Source organism: Oculina patagonica, chromosome 10 (genome assembly GCF_052425735.1).
Source record: "Oculina patagonica isolate OP01 chromosome 10, crgOcupat, whole genome shotgun sequence".
Lineage (NCBI taxonomy): Eukaryota > Metazoa > Cnidaria > Anthozoa > Scleractinia > Oculinidae > Oculina > Oculina patagonica.
Window position 1 is genome coordinate 22,634,111 of NC_135767.1, and position 25,119 is coordinate 22,659,229.

Below are 25,119 nucleotides of genomic sequence, written 5' to 3' on the forward strand. Positions count from 1 at the left end.
ATGCAAATGAATAAAACTTCAAAGTTTTGGTTTTATCTTTACATTTGGTTTTATGTTTTGGGAATACCTGCCGCTTTAGAAAGTGTTTTAGGAAAATCGTCCGCCACTTCGATTTGTTTGTCTGAGTCTTATCTGAGTCGTGACGTCACTCGCGCGCTTCGCTATTAATATAACAACGCATAGGGGCAAAGAAATTAAAATAACTTAGTATCTAATTACAATATTTTCATAAAGAATGTGTGTGTTGCTTTGGCTGAAGTCTGTTTGCTGGGCCAAAAAAATCATGCCCACAAAAGGATCTTTTGGCCACGGGTGCGCCTATTCATTTTTAGAACAACATGCAAAAACAAAAGTGGAGGGAAACCAGCCATTCCAATGCTAAGTATAGCGGCCACCTCAGTTACTAAAGTTCCGAAACTTTTGTCATTATAATACTAAAAATAAAATAGCTTTCTACCGTCCAGATGAGCGTTCTTCTATTGCTTTTGCGCGGCTGTTTGGGCTTGTTTTCAACAAGCTCGGAAAGACCAGAGCCTGGAGAAGCAGCTATTTAAAAAAGAAATAATGTTTCGTTTCCGGTTCGCAGAACGATAAGCATAATAAAGTGACGGAAAAGGTTTAAGAAGAGATGGGTTTGTGAACGGTTTGAGATGATCCTTTGGCGAGAATGTGTATAACAATCAGGGGCGGATCCAGGGAGGGGGGGGTGGATTGGGTGGCTAGCCACCCCCCTTGATCTACCAGAAAAATGAAAATAAACACATTAAAATAGAAAATAAAGGCCAATGTTCATCCACCTTTCATAGTTAGGCGGCCTTTTAAAGTTAAGGACGGCCATTTTTCCAAAATAGAAGATTTTCGACAGCCTGTTTTACGAACTTCTGGCTTAATGTAACAAAACGTGTGTATAACTTTAAAAATTAGATTCCTTTTAGCTTTAAAGGGTTGTTTTAGCCTTGCTGGAATGATTTTCTTCTCCATTTATATCTTTTTTAGCAAGTTTTTGTACCGTTTTTTCGCATTGAAGCGATTTTACAAGCAAGATAAGCCGCCAAAGTTGTCCCCACGCCACTTTGCCAAGGGCAAAAAATTTCCACGCACGTGGGTGAGCAAAAAAAAAAAAACGCATATCTGTTCTTTCCTGTAAGTTTGTGGCCTGTCAACTTTAAATTTCAATCACTGTTCATTTCATAAGAACTAGACTTTTTCTCCGAGGAAAGAATATTTTGCCAAATTATCATAGAAAAAGATTGGTTTAATAACTTAATTGACAGCTGTATAAAGCTTCTCAGAATCGCGGAAATCACGTCTAAGAGGCTTTAACTTTTCAAAGTTTCTGAGGGGGCATGCCCCCAGACCCCCTAGGGGTATGCAGCCTATGGCTCCATGAAGTATGGTCCTCAGACCCAACAAAAAATTAGCACTTTCACTTTCAAAGAACTTCCTAAAAGCCTGAGACCCCCCACCACATGAAAAACTGGGGCTTGAACAATATAGTAAACAAAAATATTGATAAACAGCCACCCCCCCCCCCCCCCTTTGAAAAACCCTGGATCCGCCCCTGAATAAAAGAATTGCGAAACGGTGACTTTTTCGTATGCATGCAATTTCCTTTGTCCTTTTCCCCCTTTGCTTTCAATTTGGCCTTTCCAGAACGAAGAGAACAAGAATGGAACTCCGTGCGCGCAAATACCAGACAACCGTGTTTGCTCTTCTAAGCGCTCCTATTGGTGGAAAATTTACAAAGTCAACAAAAATAAGATAGAAAATAAAGCTAGAATGTCTACGTTATGTAAAAATGTGTTGACATTGTGGTTAGAAGCGTTCTTCTAATTGAAAAGTAGCGCGCCCCACTGTGTTAATAGTTGACATCGGATCGAAAGCAATACCTATTCGTTTCTGAGAAAACAAAAAAAAAAAAAATGAGGGCTGATGAAATCATTCAAGCACAGATTGTCGTCTTCACGAGATTTCGTTATTCCTTTTTAGGGTACTTTGTTTTCAAACAACGCGAGGTTTATAAATGGCCTTTTGCTAATTTCAGTTGAAAGAAAGAGTGTGAAGGGAGGGAGAAATTGTCTTCGCTATTTGAGAATACTACAGCGAAAGAAGATTCAAATCACGTGTGCCTCATTCGCATTTAAAATTCATAAAGCAATATCCCGGATGACAAGAAGTTAACCAGCCGGAGTAAATACCCTTTTATCCTTCTCTTTTCTGACTCAATTTTTTTTTCATTTTTTTTTTAAATATATCTATCTTAAAGTTTACAACATTCTCGTCCCCAGAATCACCTATCCCTACTGGACCTTTTCTTCGTGCAAATGCCTCGCGAATACTTCGGGACAGGGGGCTCGAGTTCTGGGACAAATTTACCTTTCTGACAGCTTTCAAGTGTATGGCGTTACTTTATCCAGAATTCAGTGCGAGGAGACAGCCGCAGGTCATGTTAAACAAAACCATCTTTGTTATTTGATGTTTGCACCAATTTTACGACTGTACATGATTCGTACATCCTCATTCAGGTATTTGATCGACAATCAACTTCGTTTGTAACTAAAGTAACGGTTCCTTCAAAGTCGTGATACGGGCCGAGTGCAAGCTTTTTTATTTCTCTTCCTTGTTTCATAATCTTGTTGTTTCTAGTCTCGGAATAATGATTACAAGAGCCATCTTTGCAGTTACTCTGGCTGTAGGTGAGTGCAATCTCTAGTAATTTATATATGTTTGTATAACTCCATCTTGTCCATACGTGGTTAACTTATAGCGAACACACATGCAGCTCGCCTCAAATCTTGTCATTTAAATAATGCCCATGACAACAGACTATATATTGATTGACTAATAACCAAACCGTACCGTACTGCACTTAAACAGAGCTGAACTAATGTGCAAACGTTATTCATGGTAAACTGCAGTTAACAAAGACAAATCAAAAGCATTTTGTAAAACATTATCTACAAAAAATTACTTGCTGGTGATGGCTTTGTTTGCAAGTATATCTGGCTTTCATGCAGACGAATGAGATAATGTAACGAATCTTAATCTATTACAACAACGACGGTAGACAGACTGTCTAGTCTATAATACACAGTTTTCGATTGAGTCTGGTATTGTTTGGAGTTCGTGGGATTACCGTAAGAGGTCGTTAAATTTGATTTAGTTGCATTGCAGAGTCTGCAGAGTCGATGGGCTGCTTTAGGACTCCATTAGTGTTATGATCGACTGAATTAGGTTGCGTTCTGTAACTTCTGTAACTGCTCACTGGAAAAATGGAATTGTTCCTTTGAAAAATAATGTTTCTTCCCTTTTCCGAAACTGAACCGCAGAAGCAATCAGCCGAAACAAGACCCCAAAGTAAGAAGTAAGGTTGACGCTAGGCGAAGCAAGGAAGAAGCCCAGTATGTCACGCCACAAGGATGATCTAGCGGTCCATCGTGGTCCGCAAAAACTATTGCTAGAAATTTGGGCAGCCTCGAGAGGAGCTTACTGCCCGAGCTTTTCCCGGTTTTGATAGCATTAAGCAGCTAGAAATATTTCTTTTCCCCCCTGGATGGGATGCTCCGGAGTTCTGCGCGCTAACCATTGCGCGCTAACCATGGCGCCTCCCCTGCTAGACAGTTACTGAAAAGATAAATTCTGTACGCCGTATAGGCATATCCACGCAGCTTATCAGCTCATAATTTGGTCTGTCACTGCTCTTCTCATTACAAATAGCAAAAGCTGTTTTTTCTCTGTTATATTTTAGCTTCAAACTCTTTCAAACTTCGACACAATGAAGTAAAGTTATCATTTTACCGTGATTAAAAGATTAAAAATATAAGTTAAAATTCTTGCTTTAAAAAATCTGATTCATTCTCAGTTTATATTTGTAAGAGAAATAACTAATCACCCTATTTGATAGAAAAGGGCAAGTTTAATAAGTTTAATAATACTTCAATTAAATGATTGGTTTATTGATTGATCGATTGTCTGATTGATCGAAATTTAGGTTGCCTGCAGCACTGTGCTGCTGATCTACCAGCCTTTGGCAACTGCCCCTTCATGGAATATTACTGTACTCTCCGGGAATATGAATCACACTTCTTTAAAAGATTATATGAGGACCCTGCTGCAGATTGTGGGTAAGACTACGTAATTTTAATGAAAGGGAATCCAAAAGTACTGTCCAATAATGTACAATCCGTGTCGTTTTAGTGTCTAATTTCAACAGGTTGATCCTTCTTTACCTTCTTGCCTGCACTGAAAACCTCTTATATTCCATTTAAAATCTTAAATTGCTGTTGCACTAACCACCCAAAAAACAGGCCTATCGACATAAAAATGCGGTTTTTATTTAATTATCTGCTAGGCTAAAAGTATATAATTTATTTGCTATTGTTTAATGCCTTTAAAAAATTCGTGTTGTCTTTTAATTTTTTTCTTTTATTTAATTTTGTGCTTGTTGTCTGCTTTAAGGTGGCTCGACCCAGTTTTTTTCTAGCGATACCTAACAACTTTGAAACCCTCATACTTAAAGGGATTGATGTCAATGACAAAACTACTACATCACATGCATTACACATAGACTGAACTTCAATATGATATAAATTTTTTGGCGATCAGAATGAATATCACGTGGCAATGACGTCACACAGGGTTTTGCTCTGAATCGATTTTTAGGTGGTAACCGCATTTTCTCTCGAGATCCTCCACGCTACGTATTCCTTGGGTGTTTGCCTTCATCTCAGTGGAGTTTCATCGAAATCTACAAGAGGAATTTTGAAATATCTTGGAATTTCTTTTTAGATGGTATAATTTATGCGTAAAATAAAGTCAAGACTTCATATAAAGAAATTTGCTTCTTTTTTATGTTTAATGAGAGGATTTAGCCCCCATTCCTTTAAGAAATGTCCCATATAGTACATCCAAACCTTTAGAAGAAAGTATACTTGCGCGATTTTGAAATATATGAAAATATCTTAGTCGGAGTAGAGCTATATGTTTAGCTCTATTTACCATTTTTACGGCTACTTTTGCAAAAAAGCGATTATTTCAAAAACCCGTCGATGAAATTTTTTCAAATTTTTTCAGGGTGACAAATAATCAGTACACCACACAATCCCTAAATTTCTAAACTAAAAGCAAAATTGAGTAAACATTGAAGCGATGTCGAAGTTTTGAATAATTTTGTGCTCTGGGATTTCCTATTGTTTCGATTTAAACACAACATCGAATTCCTGTGCACCACGCGTGTAATGACCACGCTTGGCTACCCTCCGAAAACTTTCCGAAATAGTTCGGAATATGGTAATATTCTCATCGAGTTCAAGTAAACAATACTGGATGAATGAATACATTTCCAACTGAAGAAAGCAGTCACACAACACCAAACTCAAAGCCGGTTAACTTTTATCTCAGCCAAGACGTCGACCCAACAAGAAATTAAAAGCTAATGCGTGACAATTTCTTTTCCATTGTTCCATATTTCGGAAAGATTTCGAAAAGCTTTCGGAAGGTAGCCAAGCGAAGTCATTTCACGCGTGGTGCACAGGAATTCGATGTTGTGCTTAACTCGAAACAAAAGGAAATCCCAGAGCACAAAATTATCTCAAACTTCGACATCGCTTCAATGTTTACTCAATTTTGCGTTTAGTTTAGACAACCTTAGAAATTTTCAATGAGCATGAAATTTAGGGATTGTGTGGTGTACTGATTATTTTTCATCCTGAAAAATTTTGGAAAAATTTCATCGACGGGTTTTTGAAATAATCGCTTTTTTGCAAAAGTAGCCGTAAAATGGTAAATAGAGCTAAACATTCAGCTCTTCTCCGATTAAGATATTTTCATATTTTTCGAAATCGCGCAAGTCTACTTTCTTCTAAAGGTTTAGATGTACTATATGGGACATTTCTAAAAGGAATGGGGGCTAAATCCTCTCATTAAACATAAAAAAAGAAGCAAATTTCTTTATATGAAGTCTTGACTTTATTTTACGCATAAATTATACCATCTAAAAAGAAATTCCAAGATATTTCAAAATTCCTCTTGTAGATTTCGATGAAACTCCACTGAGATGAAGGCAAACACCCAAGGTATACGTAGCGTGGAGGATCTCGAGAGAAAATGCGGTTACCGCCTAAAATTCGATTCAGAGTAAAACCCTGTGTGACGTCATTGCCACGTGATATTCATTCTGATCGCCAAAAAATTTATATCATATTGCAGTTCAGTCTATGTGTAATGCATGTGATATAGTAGTTTTATCATTGACATTAATCCCTTTAAGTATGAGGGTTTCAAAGTTGATAGGTATCGCTAGAAAAAAACTGGGTCGAGCCACCTTAAGCACAAACGTACTAGAAATAGCTGACACTACGGCTGCACCAGCTATAAATCCTTTTAACAATTATTATTTTTTATTTTATTTTAATTTTGTGCTCTTTGTCTGTTAAGGCTCCAGTTTTGGATCCTGTACTACCGTTCCCTACATAAAACCGAGAGCTGCTTAGGTAACTCAAAAAGAGTGGATGTGGCTAACATAAGGGAGATCCAGATACTTTACTGCAGCGGTTTTGACCTGGAGGTACCTCTTGTATTCTCCTTATCACCATGCTCCGATAAGCACAAAAACAAAGTTGAGCAGTGCGTCAATGACTTCGCGACAACGTTTTCCAAAGATAGGTCGGATCCTTCTCTATGCAGGTATGTGGCATAAGACCTTTTTGTTTAGGTATAAAAGCTAATTTTTGTTTAAAGGGGTCAGGTCATGGTAGTTTGGTCACAATAGTCTAGACAATTCTGCTTGTTTTAGTTCATTGTTTTAGTTTAGTTCGTTTCAAGTGCAAATTGGAAGGATAACAGTCAAAAGAAAATCTCGGCTTCATAACAAAAGAAACGAACAAGAATGGTTCTCAAGCGTTATAAATGACATTTTATACAAACTAAGATGATCTCCTTAAAAAGTTCGCCCTATGTATTTTAAGCCAAAGGCAAATCCATTTTAATGTCCTTCTGTTTCTTCCATCCATGTGTAAGAGCTCTTTTACCTTTTAAAATCCGTTTAATATTATATTTCAGTTGGGTCAATGTTATTCGGAGCTGAAATTGCCTCAAATTACGTAACCGTATTTTCAATGCGATTACTTATCGCTCAAAAGTGACAAAAAGCTATACATTCGCTTGCTTCCCGTTGCCTTTGTTAAAACAGACGTCTCTATTCGTGAACTGAATTCTTTCCCATGGAATGATGTTAGATCTATTGCCTTCTAGGGTTTTGGAAACAAGGGAACATAGTCATATAATTATTTCTTTGGATCCAGGGATACTTTCAGATAATTTAAAGGGAAAAAGCGATATCTCTTTTATTAACATGAATTAGTCTTGGAACGCTAAGGGAAACAATTTTTTTTTTAAAAAAATGGGGAGAAGTGAGAAATGTTTAATTTCTGAGGGATCAAGGGAACATGTCTTCCTTTAAAAGATCCTCAAGAAAGAAACCTGGGATTAAGGACATACATATATAGCTCCAAAGAGAGCCGCGTAGTGAGTTTTTCCTATGAGGTATCAAATATACCACATGAATGTCTGTCAAGTAACTGTATCAGAAATAAGTTTTCGCGTGGAATCTTAAGAAATTTGGATAATGTTTAAATAAGTTAACAGGCTATAGTTTTGTCCTTTCGAAATAAGTTATTTTATATATCATGCTTATAGGAAACGTGGTAAAGCCAAAACGTGTACAACCTTGGCCTGGCAGACTATGTGCAATCCATCCGACAAGGCCTCTGCTGTATTGAACAGCGTCATTGGTGCCTTCAATCCGTTTTGTAACAACGATAAAGATCCTTGGGCAACAGAAACTGATCAGTGTGCCAGTTACAGGATACCATATAGCAAACCTAAATGTGATCGCTGTCCGGGGGACTGTTGAATCCATGTAAAAATCTTACTTTCAATCTGATATTACGATACCATAAGACTCTCGCTGTAAAACTATGTAATAGCGACGCGCGCGAGGTCTAAAGATAGAATGCAAATGAATATAACCCCAACGAGGCTCAGAAAAGATCAGCGTGTTCTGAGATAAAAAGAAGGAATCTAGACGAAGTTTTCGTTTCATGATAGTGATTTAGGAACACCGGCTGTTTTAGAAAGCGATTTAGGAAAATCGTCCGCCATATCGGTTTGTTTCTCTGTGTCTTGTCTGAGTCGTGACGTCACTCGCGCGCTTCGCTATTGGACAACTGATCACTTGTTTTTTTCTTTTAGAATAGAAAAGAAAATATGTTAATGTGTCCAAACCGCATAGCTTTAATAGAAAAGCGTTTCCTTTTTTAATAGTTAAGATGGGACCTTTTTTCCTCCAAATCACAAGAGGAACGAATGAGGGCCCTTTCTTGCCTCAGTGGTAGAGCGAGGGTGCAGAATAGGAAGAGGCCCGGCTTCTCTAGATTCGCTACTGTCTTTTTTGTGTGAATTTTTTTGTTACATGTTGCGGCCTCTTGGCCGAAATTACAAGGTATCGAGGAACTTATTCTTCTTGATGTGTGCCTCTTCTAACAGAAGAAAGCTGTTTATAACAGCCACATTGTCGATATATGTCTCTCGGAACCTGCTGGTATGTACGATAAAATATAACATTGCTGAAATTGCTTGAGACTGACGTATTTTTCGGAGCCGGAGACAACGATTTAGCTAATCCTTTAGAATTAATCAATAGATAAGCTTAATTGGTGCTTTACCCCATTAAGCCTCGGCTTTTATTTTCATTCGTGAATCACGGGGGCTCCCCATTGCTTCGCCATACTTTTTAATGATTTTGCAATGTTTTGATGTTTTTGTGATTTAGAGCCACCTCTAAAATGTTCGTAAATTTAAGGTGGCTCTGAACCCCATGTGCAGTTTTTTTTTTAAGTTCGCCCGAAAGTTGCATCTGATCTTGTTGAATACAGTTCTATAATAAAAATTGGGGGTCACCGGACTTGTTTTTGAGTTATAGGCCCTTAAAGCTAAAATTAATGGTGTTTTTAACAGGCTATACCGTTGCAGGTAAACAGGTTATGCCGTTGTAATGTCAAGAAAATAATCTCAACTTGTTTACCCCCCCCCCCCTCCCAAGAGAGGGAGAGGTTCTGGTAACGAGGCTACAGTGATTGAGCGTCTGTTTGATGTGTCAACTGAAAATGAGTAGATGTATTGATCCGTCAAAGTTGAGGTGCTGAAAAATGCAAGAAACTGTTTTGAGCCACCTTAAATTAAGCTCATTATCTATATGTTCGGTTGTAATATTCGAATGGGTAAATAAATTTATCATTCGAGCACTGACTAAATTGAGCCAAAAACTAACATAACGAATAATTTAAACGAAACGACCAGTAAACGGAAGCTCTAAACGTTACCTTGATTTGAGTAACATCGGTTGTTCCTGTGTATTGGGGGTGGCGAATGGTTCAGACAACTCTCGCCTTGCGGGCACCTCGCTATTACGGACACCCTGTTATTATGGACAGGAGTTGAAGTCCCGACGAATAAGAATTAATGAAAATAGCTCTCATTACTAAGAACTTCCTGTAGTACGGACACCAAATGGTGGTCCCGAAGGTGTCCAGAAATCATGGGTATCTCGAAATCTCGAGAGCCTTTGTGATGAGTCACGAATTCTCGTTTTTTTCAGTCTTGCAGTATAAAATCGTTTAAGACTCAGTGGGAAATTTTCGGAACAGGTTCTCGGCGTCTCGGCGAATCTCGGATATAATTACCATTTCGCCACCCAAACACGAACAAACACAATGACAGTTTTGCTCTCCAAATCGATGTAGTTGTAACCGTATTAAATTTGAAAGAGAAAATTAGCAGCGAAATTGAAAGGCTTGAAGTTTCCAAAAGGCGCGTATTCATTCTCTTTATTGACAAAATGAAGTTATAGCTTTGTGGCCGTGGTTTGTCGATCGTTGTTTGTGCATTCGCACTAATCTCGTTCCCAGATCTCGCGGGTTGACGAGCACGCCCGCGAGATCTGGGAACGAGATTACATTCGCACTGATTTTCACGCCATTGCGGTTAACTGCAAGTCGCCGATTTACAGACTCGATTTATCCTTTCAAACATATTGTTTTACTGCTACTTTTCTCCAAAACCAAATACTGCTGATCGCCATTCAAGAAAATGAGATGCTTTATTAAAAAAGTCAAATTAATTCTCGCAACTATTGTGCCGTGTGCAGGCGACCAAACTACACATTTCAGCTTCATCCAGCCACTTTCGCAAACTTTTTATCAAAACAAAATACTTTGGGAATCAGCACAGAGGTTATTGACTCGTTAAAAACAAATGTAAATAGCTAGGAAATATGTGTTGTAAGTGCTTTCAAGTCCGAGAAGTAGGATTATTAAATTAACTTAAGGTGCCCCGCGGGCATTTTAAAAATAATCGCATTTAAAAAACGAAGGCTTCCGAAATTCGTTCATAACTTAAACAAATCGTGTTTGATCGCCGTAAAATTCATGACTTTATATAATTGAAGGATTATTCTTTCGGATTCTCAAAAATCTAAGCAATCGCTTCACGTTTTCCTGTTTTAAACGTGCTTAAAAAGGGAACTGTCAGCCTCCCTAAATACCCGCGGGCCACCTTAAAGTGTTTGGCAACTTGCCAATTTTTTATGCTCTGTTTTGGTTCTACATTGTGTTTTTTTAATTATTTTAGATGCTCTTCCCTTTTTTCTGGTGAACTTTTCCTTGAAAAATCTTCATTTTAGCGAATTTATTTTGTTAAGAAGTAGGCTCTTATGGCAAACAGATCATTCTTCACTCTTGTCGTAGCTTAGCGATCGACTCAACATTGGATGCGCGCGTATAATACAAACACATTTTGCAAGAAAATCTTTGTACGTTTTTTAACCAAACACATTAAAGAAGGTAAAAAATAAATAATTTATTTACCGGCTTAAGGTCGGTCCGTATTGTGAAAACCTGTGACCTCGGCCTTGAAAATGCTGCCCGAGGCCGCCCATCCGGCAAATACATATATAGTTTAAATCAATCACTTTTAACCACGGTTATAAATAATTAAGTATCAAGAAATAAGAATTAAGAATAACCAACTATTCTTTTGGTTTGTTTCGTTTTTGGTTTCCCAATACTTTAATTTATAAATTAGCTTCTAGTTGCTTCCATTTAAAGTAATGATAAAAAAAATATATATAACCCAGTTTGAAGTTCACCAGTGATAAAGAAATGGCATATCACAAGCCAAAATCAGCAGCACTTCTTACACGAAAATATTTCTATATTTCTTAAAAAACACTTATGATATGAAAATGTTTTTCCATACTTGAGCGGAAAGCAAATGAAGTAGCAGTGGTTCAGAACAGAAAAAAAATGTCGATTACAGTTGCTACATCGGAGCAGAATTTCCATCTGAAAAAATATATCTGAGAAAGTATTGAGAGCAGAACAGATATTACTGATTAGAATTGAGGGCAGATTAGCTATATCTCGGCATAATTTTCAGAAGAAAATACCTATCTTAGCAGAAACAAGAGCAGAGTATCTCAGCAGAATATCCAGCACAAGCAAGACATTTTATTAATACCGTAGGTTTTACTACCATTTAGTACACTACCTTTATCTGTTCAAGCGTCTATTTCCGAAAGTCTTGTCTTACTTTATTATTGCAGTAAAGTTGCGTTTCGTTTGGGTTTTAGCAAACTTTTCTCTGTTACTATTTCCGAAAAGTTACAACTTTAGGTGGGATTTTACTTTCAGGTCTCTAATAAAACGGAGGCAGCGCGGCCGAGTGGTTAGAGCGCCGGACTTGAAATCTGGAGGTCCCGGGTTCAAGTCCCGTTCTGACCACTATCTGGATTTGTTCTCGGTCGTCCCGAGTTCAAATCCTCGGTCATGCTTGTAAATAGCCAACTGGTCTGCCTCCTGCCAGTTGGGATTTTTAATCATGTTACGTTTATTTAATATATTATATTTGTTCAGTATTTGTTTCATATACACGGCCCCACAAGCTTCTAGCTTTAAACACAAACCGTGTATAAATAAAGTTGCTTTACCTTTACCTTTTTACGTGTACCAAACGTGGGACAGCCATCTTGTAAATTAAATATTATGAGATTTTAATGTAAAATTTGTCTGTTTTTCCTTCCACAATGAATGTGTCATGAATTGTACTAGGAGTTTCAATGTGAAAGTGAGTGCTGTTGTTGAAACTGAAAGACATTACTATTAATAAGCCTTACAAATAAACTTGTATGGAGTATAATATTACCGGAAATGAGAGTGTTTTAAGGTGGCTCAACTGGATTTTCAAGGGGTAACACCGCTCAAGTTTGAGAATTAACTACGTCGCCATTGACAATGCTATCGAAAAACGATCACCACAGTTGTATTAGATAAAGATGAATTTTTTTTATGGCCAGTGTTATATTGACATCGGAGTTGCCATAGCGACGAAATGACGTCATTGCGTTTTTTACTTTCGCTCGTATTACTCGGCATCAGGAGATTTTTTCGAAAATCGCTCAAAGCAGCTTGTACCACACATGGCTGCCTCGATGTTGGCAAAGTTTGAACAAATTCTATGAGAGCGTTTTTGAAATATTTGGGGATGAAGTTTTCGGGCCTACAAATACAGTCAAAAACATGCTAACGAAAAAATGGGGTAATATCTAAAGAAAACGACGCGCCTGTGAATTGCAATTTCATCTTATAGTAGTTTGATTCCATTTAAAATCGTGTGTGAAACAGTGGTGGGGATTGCTTTGGTCGATTGCGAGAAAAAATAATTTGATAAGCGTGCGTTCCGGTGCTCTTGTTGCCATTTTTGTTTATAATTTGTTCTATGCCTACAAAAGTGATAATAAATTAAAAACCGCTCGATGACTTTTTTTAAAAATTTGACAACCTTGAGGTTTGTTATCAATTGATATAGCTTGCAAGTTTCAAGCTCATTGAAAACATTTAAGGCAGTAAAATTGGGCCTTCAATGTACCGATTTTTTCTCGCAGATTTCGTGTTTACAAGCGAGTGTACTCATTATTCACGGGTATTGTTTTCAAGTTTCATATCCACGTGCACGACTTCAGCAAAAAAATTCATGTGCATTAAATAGGACGCTCGACTGCTTTCCGAACAATTTTCCGAAACATGCTTATATTGCTTAAAAAATTGTAACAGCATTTGTCGGGCTATTAATGTCAATGGCCTCTGTCCAGAAAACGAAAGCTATTATTCTGCATATATTGTCATTGCTATTCTCACCCCAAGGCAGATTAGCATGCTTCGGAAAAATTTTCGGAAAGCAATCGAACGTCCTGTTTAATGCAAATTAATTGTTTTGCTGGAGTGATGCACGTAGATATGACAATTGAAAACAATACCCGTGAATAATGAGGACACTCGCTTGTAAACAGGAAATCTTCGAGAAAAAAATCAGTACATTGGAGGCCCAATTTTACTGCCTTAAATGTTTTCAATGAGCTTGAAACTTGCAAGCTTTATCAATTGATGACAAACCTCAAGTTTGTCAAATTTTTAAAAAACATTCATCGAGCGGTTTTTAATTTATTGTCTTTTTTGTAGGCAGAGACCAAATTATAAACAAAAATGGCAACAAGAGCACCTGAACGCACGCTCATCAAATTCCTTTTTCTCGCAATCGACCAAAGCAATCCCCACCACTGTTTTACACACGATTTTAAAGGGAATCAAACTACTATAAGATGAAATTGCAATTCACAGGCGCGTCGTTTTCTTTAGATATTACCCCATTTTCTCGTTAGTATGTTTTTGACTGTATTTATAGCCATGAAAACTTCATCCCCAAATATTTCGAAAACGCTCTCATAGAATTTGTTCAAACTTTGCCAACATCGAGGCAGCTATGTGTGGTACAAGCTCCTTCGAGCGATTTTCGAAAAAATCTCCTGATGCCGAGCAATACGAGCGAAAGTAAAAAACGTAATGACGTCATTTCGTCGCTATGGCAACTCCGATGTCAATATAACACTGGTCATAAAAAAATTTCATCTTTATCTAATACAACTGTGGTGATCGTTTTTCGATATCATTGTTAATAGCGACGTAGTCAATTCTCAAACTTGAGCGGTGTTACCCCTTGAAAATCCAGTTGAGCCACCTTAAAATATCAAAGAGCGAAGAAAGGTTTGATCAGGTGCCGATTCAACTGCCCGACTGCCACATTGAGCCGACATTTCGTGAAGCTGTAGGTATACCGTCGGTACACAACTAATTTTATTCCTCGTTCTTTAAAGCCACGTACCGTATCGCGTAGTCAGTGCCTCCTACCCAGCTAAAATACCTTTTAGTCTTTAAACAAATATTAAACCAAAAACCGCGTAGCCAGTTTTTTCTGAAACGCAGAAAAAGGAAGCGAAGTTTTCAACAATTAAATGTACTTATGGACAAAGGAACGGAAATTTATAAATGTGTTATGAACTTATTTTGTTGACATGATCTACGCTTTAAAAGAAAATTGAAAATGCGCGCCGTCGACTTGAGACGGATTTTGCTGTTTTTGTTTGCTTCTCAAACTCATTAATAATACATAAAGCTAACACAATGAAAATCATAACCGTGACGGTGGTTTGGATACCCGATCTTAATTAGCATAGATTTTTACGATTTTATTTCTCCGTTTACTCCTTGGTTTTTATTTCGATTGAGAAGATATATCAAGCACTCGAGACAGTGTTTCATCGGCTATCCAAACACCTCAAATTTCGTTAAAAATACTCCGCTGCGCGTCCTATTTTCAACTCTCTTCTCGGTGTTTGGATATCCTGATGAAACACTGCCTCTCGTGTTTGATATATTACGTGAAGGGATCTCATCCACTAGCATGCATCAAGTGTTATGAAAATTCCTTTGAACGATAAACTTATGTTTTTTTTAATAAGGTCTTTAAGGAAATGATTTTTCTGTCCATTGTTTAGTGTTTATTAATTCATAACAGTTTGAAGTTCACAAATAGTAAAGAAATGCCATTTCACGAGTCACGCAGGCTAGTGTCAAAATCAACAGCATTGCTTAAACGAAAATATCTCCCCAATCAGTAACATTTGTGAGATTAAATTTTTTTCGATACTTAACTGAGCAGAACGCGAATGGAATAGCAGTGATTCTGAGCAGAAATTCTAGCAGAAGAGCTATTAATATCTAAGCAGAATGTCGAGTACAATAGGAACATCTGAGCAGAATTTCCAGCAGAAAAGGTACATCTGCGAAATAATTGAGAGCAGAACAAGATAACTAATTACAACTGTGAGCAGAATAACTATATCTCAGCATAATTTTTAGTAGCCTGGAAAATATCTTTCTGAGCAGAAATAAGAGCAGAGTATCTCAGCTGAATTACTAGCACAACAATCAATCGTTATAAGACCACTGCCTGAATGTAGCAAAATTGGCTAGTCATTTGGAGTAGACGTCAACGAAGGCTTTTCCAAGCATTGTGATGTGAGAATAACGCGAAGAATTATATTAGACCTGTTGGCGTTTAAAAACGAATAATGCTTGGCAACCATCATGTGCAAAATTATATTTCATTCTTAAGAGGCCCGCGCAATGACTGAAATGATCGGTAGACATTGCCTCCACCCAAGACGTTCTACTAAAACCTTTCGTTTTTGTCCTTTAGTTCTTAAATCATCTGCGCAAGCGTGTATTTTTGAAAGTCTTACATCAGACTTGGCTTTTGACTTTAAAACCAATATTTTTCCTCCGACAAGATCACATGTTTGAACCGCCGGTAAAATTGCTAGGGAATTATTTTCACTTTAGCAACGGTAGTCAGAGCATTTTCAAGGCAACCAATGGTACATCTCGTGAAGTCGACAACAACCAATAGGAAAACTACATGTCATCTTCACCCTTAACATTGTCCTCTTAAATGCCAGTGCATGCTCATTTCCAGAAGACCACATTGAGCTGGGGCAACCAGAGACGAAGTATGTTTTAGTGCTCTTTCTGCTATTTTTTTTTTTCTCAGTGTGTCTTGAATTATGTTTTGATGTGTAATATGTACATGGTTTCTGACTAATCGTTCGTATATTTATTCTTTGCAGGTTTGGACCGTTTGAAAACTAAAGTGGCAACTTTGGAACGTAAGCTTCGTTTACTAAACGTATATATTGGCGCCTGTTCAGGGTGAGTAGGGCGTGCTGTGATTGTAAAATTTTAATGCGTGTTACACATTCTCGCTAAAAAAAAGAAAATGGCGTTCACTTGCGATGTAAAACGTTTTGTTTGTTCCACAGAAATGGCCACTCATCTAAAGATTGTTATTTTACCTTGCCTGTTGTTGTTCATGGTTCTTATGGAAGATGTCAAACCCGTACTGGCCAAACAAGGAGAACGGCTAAAACAAAGGACAAAAGTATTAGAAGAAACTGTGAGAAAAATGAACGAAAGGATGAAAGAACAGGAAGAAAAGATAAAAGAGCAGGAAGAAAAGACGAAAGTGCAGGAAGAAGAGATAAAAGCACTGAAAGAATGCAAAGGTAAATATACACAACATCAGTTCTGACGCCTGAAAAGTCATAAAATCCTCGTGGCAAGGGTAATGGTGAAACAAATGCTCTCGGCTTTTCTTTTATTATATTTTGCTGCCAAGACTGGCCGGCAGAAAACGTGAAATTCATAATCTCAACATCTTAATGTTTTTCACCATGTTTTATCACCGGTCCCAAGGGAAACATAATATATTGATACTTATCACATGTATTGTTCAGAGCGTAAGTTGAAAACTTTTTTTACATTTGGAGCGTTAGTAATTTGCTCTTTGACTTTTCGAATTCCTTCGACGTGTCACATTACAGTTGTGTTTAGACAGATATAGAGGATATTACATGGTTGTGCAGAGATGTGAAATTTATCTTCGAGTGTTCAAATCGATATCTCACGAGTGAGCGTAGCAACCATGTAATATTCTGTTTATTATATAAACCTACTATTTACGATGTCTGCGACGACTTTCCGAAGATTTCCGACCATTTTCCGAAGATTTCCGAAGATTTGCAAAATGCTGTCCGAAGGTCTTACCAATGTTACCGACCATTTCCGAACTTTTTCCGAAATTTTCCGAAGATATCCGAAGATTACCGAGAAAGATCCGAAGATGTTTTGACTTAATATCGATTCACTTTGGCTCATTCAGCATTAAAACAGGGCAAACTGGTCAGAAAATGTTTCGGAATCAATATCTGCACATGTAAAGATAACATGTTACAGTATTTCGCTTATTTTTATGTTTCAGCCTGCTCAAAGATAAAAGAACTCAATGAAACTTTCAGTGAGTTGCAAGAAAAGATCAACCCCAAACCAGGTACGTTGATTCACCTTGTTGAGATACCTAATCAGTTTTGGTAACAGTGAGCTACGATTTTTTTAAACCGTGCAGTAAGAACAAGCAATTTACTTTCTCATTTTGACGGAACAACAATACATATGCAAAACAAAGAAAAGAATTAAGAAATGCCAATTTTATTCCAGATTATACAGTCCTAAATCCATCCAAAAACAAAGCAAGAAAACAAAAATTGCAAGCAAAGAAAAAGACAGTGTTGCAAGTAACACACTTAAGTTCCCACACTTAACAACAATTTTTTTTAATAATGTATTTTTTATCTTTGAAACTATTTTCAACTAAACTAAAGCAAGTTTAGGTAACACATCTTAACTTGACAATTGGATTTAAATCTTCAGTAACAAAAAGGAGTTTACACGACACTTACTGACTTCATTATGAACTTTTAGATATCGACGAGTGTTCTTCCAACTCTCATAGCTGTGACGTCAATGCTGTCTGCAGCAACACACCAGGATCGTACACCTGCACATGTAAAGCTGGATTTTCAGGAGATGGAAAAAGTTGCGTTGGTAAGTTATTTTAAACAACTTTAAGGTTGCGGTATGTTCATTGGCTGTAGCCGCCATCTTGGATCCGCCATCTTGGATTTCACTATTTTCTTAGAAAGTCAGAAAATAACGGAGATTGATGCAAAGTCAAGCCAGAATGCTTATGGAATGCAAAAATATCAAATGGTACAATTCTGTTTCAAAAGCTGGGAAAAATAAACAAAAGTGTTAAAAATGACGATTTTTGACAGGACCTGCTTGTAATTATGACGTTGCCATGGCAACGTCAAATATCATGGACACATGATTGACATATCAAAATTTTCGCTAGGGATGAATGAACAGCTACTGAAAGTTTCAGCATTGTAAAGTAAATCTTCTTTTCAAAACTTCGTAAAAACCTTACGGGGGGGGGGGGGGGGGGGGGCATCCACCCCTCTTGTACGTCCGAGGGTTAGGGAATAAAAAAACTTCTGTATGTTTGACTTTGAATAAATCCCAAATATGCTTCAAATTGTAATTTTTGCTTAATGATAATAAATAGACCGAGATACAAACACCAAGTTGATGAAGTTACCTCAAATAACACCTAAATGTGTATTTGATTTATCTTTCGGCGCCGTAGAAGTTTTGTAGAGTTTCTTCATCGCAATTTCGAGAATAGGTTTTTTATCTTACGACCACTCCTGTGATAATTTTTGAGTAATATTTGATTTTCAGCCCTTTTTGAAAAATCTTAAAAACGGCTCGAAAGACTTTTTTTGAAACGCTTACCGCGCATGCTCGATAATGTAGACAACTCATTCTAAAGTTTTATTTCCATTGATTCACTAGAAACATTTTCAAATGTTACGATAAAGAAGGCGTTGGGACAGACGAAAAAGTTGCGTTACAATTCACGCTTTACAAATTATGCTAAAGATAATCAATTGCATTTTTGTACTTATTCTCATGCAAATTTCGCCACTAGTTTCTTTTGTTCCAGAAATGCATTTTTCACGGGGGAACGTCATACACAATGATCTGAATATTTTAGCGGAATTCTGTTGACAGCGCCTTTGTGGCGCAACTTTTTCTGTCGGCTCAAACGCCTTCTTTATCGTTAAATTAAGTACTGTTCCAGTGAATCAATTTAAACAAAACTTTGGGGTGACATTTTTGTGCATTATTAAGCATGCGTGGCAAAAGTTTCAACAAAATCTATCGAGCAGTTTTTAAGCTTTTTGATAAAATGCTCAAAATCGAAAATTACTTTGAATTTGTTATGGTACAGAGGAGGGGGAGGAAAAAGAGGAGGAAGGGGAGGAAGAAGAGAGGAAGAGGTGGAGGAGGAGGAACAGAAGGAAGGGGAAATGATAAGGTGAAGGACAGGGACGAGGTGGAGGAGGAGGAGGAGGAGGAGAAGGTGAAGGAGGAGGATGAAAAAAAGAGAGGAGGAAGAAGAGAGGAAGAGGTGGAGGAGGAGGAACAGAAGGAAGGGGAAATGATAAGGTGAAGGACAGGGACGAGGAAGAGGAAAAGAGACGGAGAAGGTGGTGATAGAGAAGGAGGAGGAGAAAGAGGAAGAAGAAGGGGAGACAGAGGAGAAGAAGGAGCTCGAGGACCCGTGGAAGGAGACAGTAAATGAGTGTTGCGCGTGCTGAAGTCATTTATTTAGTCTTCATGGAAACGAAGTAACAACTTTTAAAAACTATATGAAGAAGTAATAACCAGGAACGGGAATTTGTACTAATTTCACAAGTTGTTTGTACTTGGGTGATAAAATATTAAACTACTGTTGATTTCTCTGCAGTGAGCTGTACTACTATCAAGACTGTTGGCAGTCCAGTCACTCATAACTCCCGACAGTACACCCAAGGAGCCTGGATGAAAGATCCGCTAGGAGTTATGGGGAATGATACCATTTTTGTAATGGAAAATTACTACACAAACAATGTCGTCGAAGAGTTTGAAAACTTGGAACAATTCAAAGCAGGCGTGAAGCGTAAAACGTACACACTGCCTTATCAGTGGGACGGAACTGGCGGAGTGGTGTATGGATCAAACCTGTACTACAACAGGTAACAGATATAACCTGTGCTTGCTTTTTCAATTTAATTCAGGCCTGTCAAAATTTCAGCTTGCATACTTTTTAGAAAAATAAATTAATATTGCCATTGGAGGTGAAAATAATTAAAATATCATTTACTTGAACTGCGGGTTAAAGATTGAAAAGAAGGCCTTGAAAATATTGCTTGGAGGGTACTGGGGATTTAAGTCCGTAACACTATGATAACGGTGCAGTGCTACCAACTTAGTTATCAAGCCAACTGGAAGCCGGGAGCTTCAAGATTAGCAGGCGAAATTAACTTAAATGTATTAGCTTTAATGCATTAAAACATACTGATGGCTTGCCGGTTTTCCGTCCCTTCATAACAGGGCCAATACGCAATATATCGACAAGTACAATTTGCTCACAGAAAGCCTCGAGGCCCAGATCACTCTCAACGAATACAGGCCAAGGCAAATCACTTACCAGTGGGGTGGATACAGTGGAGTGGACCTGGCAGTTGACGAGCTGGGATTGTGGGTATTGTGGGGTAACATTGGCGATAACAGACGACTGTATGCATCGAAAATTAATGATGACGTCATAACCCACACTTACAGTTTGCCTACTGGTAAGAACGAATTCTGGGAATTAATTTTGAAGAAGAATACTTTGTTATTCAACTCAATTCGATAGGTCTAAAGTACAAACAACGCGCCAAACGAGTACAGATATCTAGGAGACCGGTTTAACAGGTTTTCTGTAACATAGTCCTTATTTGTTATGACCGGGCGAGAGCGACAAACACATAGCAAAGCATAGCATTACATAGCATAGCATAGCATAGCATAGCATAGCATAGCATAGCATAGCATAGCATAGCATAGCATAGCATAGCATAGCATAGCATAGCATAGCATAGCATAGCATAGCATAGCATAGCATAGCATAGCATAGCGTCACATGGCATAGCATTACACAACATACTGCTTAAAGGCACTGAAAAAAGAGATGAAAAAATGAAGGGGGCATTTGCAAAACACCGTAAAGCCATATGCAAAAGTTTCCTCCTTGGCGCGAGTGCGTTAAACAAGAATAAAGAAAACTGGAAGTTTTTATAACACATGTTGCGGTATGTCATTGAGAAAACTACAGCAATGATTCTTTTATGGCCTGATCTCACCGCTTCGCGCGTTTTGTTAGGGCTTGTTTTTATTCCTTGTTCGTTTCATACAGAACCGATGAATGCGATGGGCAATGCCTTTGTGGCCTGTGGGGTGATCTACTGTACCGACAGCTATAACGAAAGTCCTACAACCATCAACTTTGCTTACGACACCAAGACAGGAAAACAATGGAACCCCAACATACAGTTCATAAACCAGTACGGCTACAACTCTATGGTGGACTACAACCCCAGAGAAAGAGTGCTGTATGCATGGGATAACCAGCATCAAGTCACTTACTCCCTCACTTGGAATTGAAACGGACAAGAAGCCAGAAGCTAGCAATGGAAACTAAAGTTGAGGCATATAATACACTGGTAGAAAAATATTCTCCTGCTGCTCGTGTTTTATGAGATACATGGCTTACGCTTGTTTTGTGTTAACTATTTGGTGTTTCTTCGTGTGTCAAAATAACTTTATTGTAAACGTTTGTAGGTGTCCTTTAGTTGCATCTAGAATAATGGAGAACGGGTGACACAAAATAAAAAGTGGGCGGTAGTATTGAACAATAGATAATTAGCTGTACAAATAATGGCGATAGAAATAAACAAAAGATGATGAGTTCTGATGGGAACAGATTTTTAGCCTATCTTTGAGTTCTGTAGATAGTTCTGACAAAAAAATGTGATCTCTTAGTTAAATGCATTCCTATCCGGAATTGATTTCAGGTTTCTATAATGCTTCAATCAATCGTAAGTTGACGGGGTCGTTTTCATGTGTAATTATTTTAACATCGGTGCTTTTGTTGTTAATTGTCCTTTAGTCTCCTTTGGCACGTCAGTAAAGAGCATTCGATGTTATGTCTGAATATAGCTGAAATCCGTGACACAGTGCCTTTAAGAAATAAACGGCACACAATGCATGCAGAAGCGATGACGTTTCACAAGGGTATCTTAAAAAATTTCCAGGAAATTTGTCAAAATAAATTAACGCAAATAAAATTAGCCGTGTGTTCAATGATTCTTCAACAAAAGCTGCGTTATCTTGTAACGTGTCATCCGATATACGATATACGATACTACTCGCGAGCAAGGTCAAGCGCTGTCTTGTAACTGATTACACCAGCCCTTTGTATTAACTGAATGTAGAGATTTCTGTTTTGAGATGCCTGTTCCAGGCTCTCGATTGGTATTGGCGAACGAAAACAGCTGAGCGAAACTGAGGGCCTGGAACAGGCTACAGTTCTTGTAGGTCTGTCATCCTGCTGGTCCCCTAGTGTAGAAGTTGCTATTGTTTTTTTGGGGTGCTAGGGGTATTGGCCATGTTGTTTGTTCTATTGTTCTCTTGAAGGGTAGCGAGCCATTGTGAGTCCTCGCGAGATCTGCTACACGACCCCCAAAAAGCCTGCTATATACACAAAAACTTTAAGAGGCTGTATTTTTTAAAACGGCCCAACTAAAATTCGCGTTTAAAAGTAATTTTGCTTGAAACTGTGGCAACTAGAAGCCTTTACCGACACTAGAACTTAAATTTGAATCAAAATGTTTTTTCTGGCCGCGTTAAATATTAAATATTTTGCCCCTTCAGGCCCGCCGCAACGTCTGGAAAATTAAAAAGATAGGCATTTTCGAGCCGCTGTAAAATATTTCATTTGCATCGAACACCGACAACTTTTATATCAATTTGTTCATAAACATTTTTAGTTTTTTAAGAAAGTAGCAAGTTTCCCTTCGATTTATCTGGAAATGCAAAATCAAGGATATAATGACCACTTCTGATCGGCATCGAACGAAGGCTGAAAAGCGAATATTTCAATTTCGGGACCTAGCTGATAACTCTACTCTACACAGCCGAAAAGTGTAGTCCTTTTTCGGCTAAAATATGCAAAAACCCATGTACTTTTTCAGTATTTCGAAAGTTATGACCTTTTGTATTAGCACATGTGCGAGTAATAACGACATTTTTGCTTATTTCAAAATCGAGCCACTAGAGCACATTTTTTCATTAATACAGCTCACCTGCTTTCCACCTCGGGTTCATTCCACCTTTTGCCATGCATTTTCCAATCCTCCAGATGGCTGAATTCCAATTCAGTTCCAACAAAAAGGCAGGTATTACCTTCCAAACTTGAGGATCTGGCTTGTATCGGTCGAGTCTCTTGTTTATAGCGAACCAAATTTATAAAGCCATGTAAACCCATGGCCACCTTTCGAGCTAAATAGCGTATCGAAAAATCAGTTCAGAGCTTAATTCTTCGGGAATCAGACAATAAACTGTCTAAGTTTGGTCGAATCTCGATCTTGTTACTAAATACCAACTTTGGACAGTTTATTGTCTGATTCTCGAAGAATTGAGCTCTGAACTGATTTTTCGATACGCTATATTTGGCTCAAAAGGTGGCCGTGGTTTTGAGCCTTGGTTCACTATAAACAAGGGGGAATGTACAAAGAAGCCGATCCAGACAACGCGTCGGTGAACGGGTTGGCCGACGCGTCGACCGACACGATTTCTTCCAGCAGCTGGTCAAATTCTCTGTCTCCTGGGAAGTTTCTGAACCAGACGAACTCATCTAAGTAACTTACCAGACAAGGACCTCAACTTCTTTTTCACCAAAGCCCACAAACCTTCGATAGTATTGGTGTGTGCACCACTGTCTGGATCGACGAAGTTCTCTGAGTGATTCACCGACAAGAGTATGTATCCAAGCTGATTCAGTGGGATGTAGGGGAAAATTGATCAGAGTAGATGACAGATCCGGGAAGAATGTGCGTTGTAATTAGACGGTGAACAAGTGTTGCTCTTGTACGATCTGGAACGGAAGAGTAGCGCCTTTTGAGACCCACGCTCCACGGCTCCAAACACCCACGGACCTTCCAATACTCTCCCTCTCTGGTACTTTCTCTTGGCGCCAAACTTTGTCTCGTCGATCTCGACGGTCTAAGAACCCCTTCGATCTTAATTCCAGCATTCAGGATCTTGTTAGAACAGACTGTTCTCAGCTCGCTCAGAGTCGATGATTCACTAAAAAGTTAAAAACACTCTGGAAACTTCCTAATAAAACAAGAAGATCCCGTAACTCCATTTTCAACTTTTGCAGACAAATGCTGAAAACTAAACAAAAATCGAATAGTATTGGAATTCAACCGAAGGGGCAAAATACTTAATGGCTTCTAACGCGGCCAGAACATCATTTTGAAACAAACTAAATCTGTTTTAGTTCTAGCCTCGGTAAAGTCTTCCAGTTGCCAGAGTTTTAAGCAAAATTTTTTTGACCCGAATTTGAGTGGGAGGTTTTAAAAAATACAGCCCCTTTTAATTGTTGTACATTGCAGTCGAGCACGGATTTAACCTAGCTAAAACTGACATAACGAATAATTTGAATGAGACGACTAGAAAACGGAAGTTGTAAACGTTTATGTTGATTTGAGTAATATCGGCTGCTGCTGAGTATTCGAGAGTGGAGAAGCAAAAGTAAATTCACTGTACGCTTTGCTGCAGTTGCTTCTGAAATACTGATACCTCAATATCTTTATTGAAATAACGTCGTGACATGCTATCGCTTTATATTTTAGATTTCCTCCTAAAGATATTCTTTGATATTTTTTTGGTGAAAAAAATCCGGTATTTCACTAAAGCAGTACTACGTCATTTGATTTTAAAAGCCAAGACAGTGATATAATCGTCTAGACAAACAACTTTTCTTACTTTAAAGGGCGTGATTGTGTGATATTGACTTCATTAAAACCGCAAATTGTTTATGTCTCCCTGAACGTGAACACTTATATTTTAAATAGATCAGGCCGATATACCATCCTTGACGTCAGGAATTTTTGCAAACCTATTTCAAACAAGTCATCAAACTCTTCTTAAGATCGCTTTACTCGCACATTGATAGATATTAAAAGATTCTTATCCATCGCAGCCTGCAAGAACATCGATTCGGTTACTACCTTTCATCAAACAATGTGTTGATCTTACATATACGGGATCAGTAAATAAACAGGATATTCTTTGATGTTATCAAACTGATCTTGAGGATGCAAAACAGAAAACAGAC

At 38.0% G+C, this 25,119-nt stretch overlaps 2 protein-coding genes across 3 annotated transcripts; both read left to right on the forward strand.

Moving 5' to 3' along the window:
* The first annotated feature begins 2,338 nt into the window (after positions 1 to 2,338).
* Positions 2,339 to 10,105, forward strand: LOC144667080 (uncharacterized). The gene is made up of 5 exons (XM_078528462.1): positions 2,339 to 2,525; positions 2,647 to 2,696; positions 3,992 to 4,124; positions 6,436 to 6,684; positions 7,696 to 10,105. Exons 1-5 carry the CDS (start codon positions 2,476 to 2,478, stop codon positions 7,910 to 7,912), a joined length of 699 nt encoding a protein of 232 aa, XP_078384588.1. The 5' UTR covers positions 2,339 to 2,475; the 3' UTR covers positions 7,913 to 10,105.
* Positions 10,106 to 15,621: 5,516 nt separating this feature from the next.
* LOC144667079 (olfactomedin-like protein 2B) lies at positions 15,622 to 22,042 on the forward strand. Of its 2 annotated transcripts, XM_078528461.1 has the most exons (8): positions 15,921 to 15,958; positions 16,076 to 16,157; positions 16,268 to 16,510; positions 17,266 to 17,334; positions 17,766 to 17,888; positions 19,660 to 19,927; positions 20,286 to 20,527; positions 21,133 to 22,042. In XM_078528461.1, exons 3-8 carry the CDS (start codon positions 16,270 to 16,272, stop codon positions 21,378 to 21,380), a joined length of 1,191 nt encoding a protein of 396 aa, XP_078384587.1. In that variant the 5' UTR covers positions 15,921 to 15,958; positions 16,076 to 16,157; positions 16,268 to 16,269; the 3' UTR covers positions 21,381 to 22,042. The 2 variants fall into 2 exon arrangements, with proteins under 2 accessions (XP_078384586.1, XP_078384587.1); XM_078528460.1 differs by having other exon boundaries at positions 15,622 to 16,157.
* The last annotated feature ends 3,077 nt before the right edge of the window (positions 22,043 to 25,119 follow it).

Bases quoted from the DNA above. Each gene is read 5' to 3' on its own strand.
- LOC144667080 (XM_078528462.1), top strand. From the start codon at position 2,476: ATGTTTGCACCAATTTTACGACTGTACATGATTCGTACATCCTCATTC. The intron at 2,697-3,991 runs GTGAGTGCAATC...ATCGAAATTTAG, and splicing joins TGCAGTTACTCTGGCTGTAG to GTTGCCTGCAGCACTGTGCT. The intron at 4,125-6,435 runs GTAAGACTACGT...TTGTCTGTTAAG, and splicing joins GACCCTGCTGCAGATTGTGG to GCTCCAGTTTTGGATCCTGT.
- LOC144667079 (XM_078528460.1), top strand. From the start codon at position 16,270: ATGGCCACTCATCTAAAGATTGTTATTTTACCTTGCCTGTTGTTGTTC. The intron at 19,928-20,285 runs GTAACAGATATA...CCTTCATAACAG, and splicing joins TCAAACCTGTACTACAACAG to GGCCAATACGCAATATATCG. The intron at 20,528-21,132 runs GTAAGAACGAAT...CGTTTCATACAG, and splicing joins CACTTACAGTTTGCCTACTG to AACCGATGAATGCGATGGGC.